General features: G+C 42.4%; 1 protein-coding gene across 2 annotated transcripts; it reads right to left on the reverse strand.

Annotated features, from left to right (window-relative positions):
* Positions 1-478: 478 nt before the first annotated feature.
* LOC112187017 (26.5 kDa heat shock protein, mitochondrial) lies at positions 479-1,931 on the reverse strand. 2 transcript variants are annotated; one of them, XM_024325626.2, is made up of 2 exons: positions 1,567-1,931; positions 479-1,074 (listed from the first exon to the last, which is right to left on the reverse strand). In XM_024325626.2, the coding sequence occupies exons 1-2, from the start codon at positions 1,850-1,852 to the stop codon at positions 677-679; spliced, it is 684 nt and encodes a 227-aa protein (XP_024181394.1). In that variant the 5' UTR covers positions 1,853-1,931; the 3' UTR covers positions 479-676. The 2 variants fall into 2 exon arrangements, with proteins under 2 accessions (XP_024181394.1, XP_040371423.1); XM_040515489.1 differs by having other exon boundaries at positions 479-1,095.
* Positions 1,932-3,267: the final 1,336 nt, after the last annotated feature.

Consider the following 3,267-nt stretch of genomic DNA (forward strand, 5'->3'; position numbering starts at 1 on the left):
CTCCCATCAACCATCTCGGATTTATATCATGATTTGAAACAACCCTGATTCCAAATTTGCATCCAAAAGTGGCCTGGATCGGAAATCTACACAAATGCCGCAACAATAACCAACCGACGAAAAGTGCTGCATCGATCCCCCGACAGCCAAGAAGAAAGCCCACAAAAACAACATCCACGTTTTGACGGATAATAAACATAAGGTACTCCCGACCTCTCGCAACCACCAGAAGGTTATTGAAACAATACCAACAACTAGCGACATATTGTTACGCACGCTTTTGGTCGAGGAAAATGGTCAGTTTAGTCCATAATGGCGATACTCTGTTCAGTGTTTGAGTTTGATGACAGCCCCCACTTTATTTTGTAATGAAACTCCATGTAAACCATTACTCATTCTCGAAAATCAAGACCGATAGAAAAGAGGAAGTTCCAAGTTCAAATTCAAATTTGAAAAAAAAAAAAAAAAAAGCATCAGATGATTAGAACCCTTTCTAATTCATGCCTAATACTTTCAATCTTTATTTTCTCCACTGTTTACAGAAATGACACTTCGATCATCTTCAAACACAAGGCATCTTCACAATAGAAGACGTCCTTCTCAACTTGCCAAAATATACACTCACACATAAAAGTTAAAATCTATTATATCCAACAGGAGGGCATATTAATCAACATCAGTGTACATTGACCTCCTTCACATCTTGCGCAGGCTTCTCAGTTCTAGGAATGGTAACAGACAGCACCCCATCCCTCAACGATGCCTTTATCTCATCAACTTTAGCATCATCAGGCAACGCGAAACTAGTGTGATAATAACCATAACTCCTTGATGACCAAAACTCGTCCTCCGTCTCTTCTCCCTCTTCGTCCTTCTGCTCCCCCTTGATTGTCAGAACTCCGTGATGAACACTAATCTTCACATCCTCCTTGTTAAGTCCCGGCATGTCAAACCGCAATTTGTAACAGTCGTCTTGCTCTTTGACACGCCCGGATACTGACCATGGTGATATGTTTAGGTTCTCAAACAGCCTACTTATGTTCCCGGTTGCTTGTAACAACGCTCTTTCAAGGCCTGAGGAGGAAAAACAAAAATCCCAGAATTGGATTAATGAGCAAATTCACCTCACATTCGTTATCCTGATACACACTACTGGCCACCCTACAAAATTAAGCTCTCACTGATGTCTAGTGGTAACATGGTATAAGAATCAAGGATCCAGGAGTTCCTACTTTACTTTCGGAACATCCAAACCCATCCCTAATTCCCTATTAATCAGTATCTGTATCACTCGTACTGACCTGTAGAGTGGAAAATGAATATCGTGGTTTAAAAAATCTTAGAAACAGAGTAATTTTGATTTAAGATACATGAAGATTTTCAAAAGTTTTCTGAAAGTTAACTGTATCCCTAATTCCCTCACCACTTACCTAAACGAAGGGACTCCATCTGTATATATATTTCTATAAATTTCTTGATTCATTCCCTAATTGGCACTTGTTGATAACAAAATTATCCCAGAGAAACAAAGAAAATAAAATCTAAGACAGAGGAATAAGAGTCTACCAGAAAGGGCAGGAACAAAGTCTCGATCCCTATTGCTCCACAATCCCCTACTGCGGCTCCAGTTAGGGAACAAATTGGTCCATCTACCTTTAGCCTCCGAGATGCTAAGATCTTTGTCGTCGGTTGTTTTCTCACGAGTCACCTTATCGCCAGCGTCTGTAGCAAGCAACCTCCTCTCACTACCACCACGACCCAATAACACAGAGTTAGCAGCAGAGAGAGAAGAAGATGGAGAAAGCACCCTCTGGTGAAAGTGCTTCTTCAAAGCCAAACGTGCCAAAGCCATTTCCCAAACTGGGTGCGTAGCTAGCCAAAAAGCTAATGAAGATGGGGATGTGTGGGTCTTTGACTCTTGGCTTTGGTTGTTGAGGACATATATAGGTGGCGAAAGGAGGAAGTGACGGTGCCACTTTGTGTTTGGACAGTTGTAGAAGATTTGAGACGCTGTGGTTCTTGATCCTTCTCAAACATACCATCAGGTTCTTGGAGTGTCCCCGAGACACGTAGAAACCTTTATTCTTAGGCTCCCACATCGTAAACGAGAATAGGAATGTGTCGTTTATATAGAGTAGTTCTAGTAAAAGTGATGCCGGGCTTATTCACGCGAGCCTGTGACCTAAGTGGGGGCATTAAGGTTGGATTCGGGAAGGGCATTAAGATGGACAACCTTACGGGCCATGATGAGGGGCATTGTGGGCCCTTACCGTGGCGCCCCACGACGGTTGGGCTGACTGGATAAATGAAAAGTGAATTGCACTTGCACGCGCGTGAGTTAGTAAGACTGTGATGTCTCCAAGGTCCCAGGCCTCTTTAGTAGCTTCACATACAGTTCAAGCGCTGAAATGCTTGAAATAGTGTCGTTGGCTTATCAGAGCAGCGACCATCGCTTACTTCATAGTCGTCTGGCGTCGTGGGTTAACTCGCCCGGTACCCCTTGGTGGACCGTAGGCCCATTCTTGATCCCCTAACTTCCTTCTTTTTAACATATGAATAAAATTTTACAAAAAACGGAGGAAGTGACGGAAAAAAAAAAAAAAAAAAAAACCTAGGTTTGTCTAATTTTTCAATTTTTTTTTTTTTTTTGAATAAGAGTCTCATTGATGGCAATTAGAAAGGTATAGTGCAATCTGAATTTAGGACATCTAGAAGACAATCTTGAGGTACATGAGCCCATATGGCACTATAATTGTCATCAAAAGCTAAACTAGCCAACCAGTGTGCAACTGCGTTACATGTTCGAGCTGCAAAGCTGATCTGCACTTCTGTTTGGTCTTTTAAGGCCATCTGTTTGTCGTCGATCACAGCAGCATACTCCAACAGATCATAATATGGGTTGCCAATCTCTATAGTGGCCTCACGATAGTCAGTCTCGATTACAACACCTGGAGCTTGGAAGGACTGTAGAAACTGAAGGCCCTCTTTTATTGCAAGTAGCTCAACCTCCTTAGCTGAAACTTGGAAGGATTGTAGAGACTGAAGGCCCTCTTTTATTGCAAGCAGCTCAACCTCCTTAGCTGTAGCGACATTGCAGACCGACAGTGCAAACGCTGCTTTGAATTCCACCCTTGTTTTGATTAGGGGTAAAATTGGCATCTACATTTAGTTTTCATTTACCTTGACTGCCTGGCCTCCATTTTCTCTTTGGTTTTGCAATTTTCTACCGTCCTTACTGATTTGCTACTCGGAACTCCTCTAGCCAAG

This window comes from Rosa chinensis, chromosome 2 (genome assembly GCF_002994745.2).
Source record: "Rosa chinensis cultivar Old Blush chromosome 2, RchiOBHm-V2, whole genome shotgun sequence".
NCBI lineage: Eukaryota > Viridiplantae > Streptophyta > Magnoliopsida > Rosales > Rosaceae > Rosa > Rosa chinensis.

Bases quoted from the DNA above. Each gene is read 5' to 3' on its own strand.
- LOC112187017 (XM_040515489.1), bottom strand. From the start codon at position 1,852: ATGGCTTTGGCACGTTTGGCTTTGAAGAAGCACTTTCACCAGAGGGTG. The intron at 1,096-1,566 runs GTAGACTCTTAT...TCCAATTCTGGG, and splicing joins CTTTGTTCCTGCCCTTTCTG to ATTTTTGTTTTTCCTCCTCA.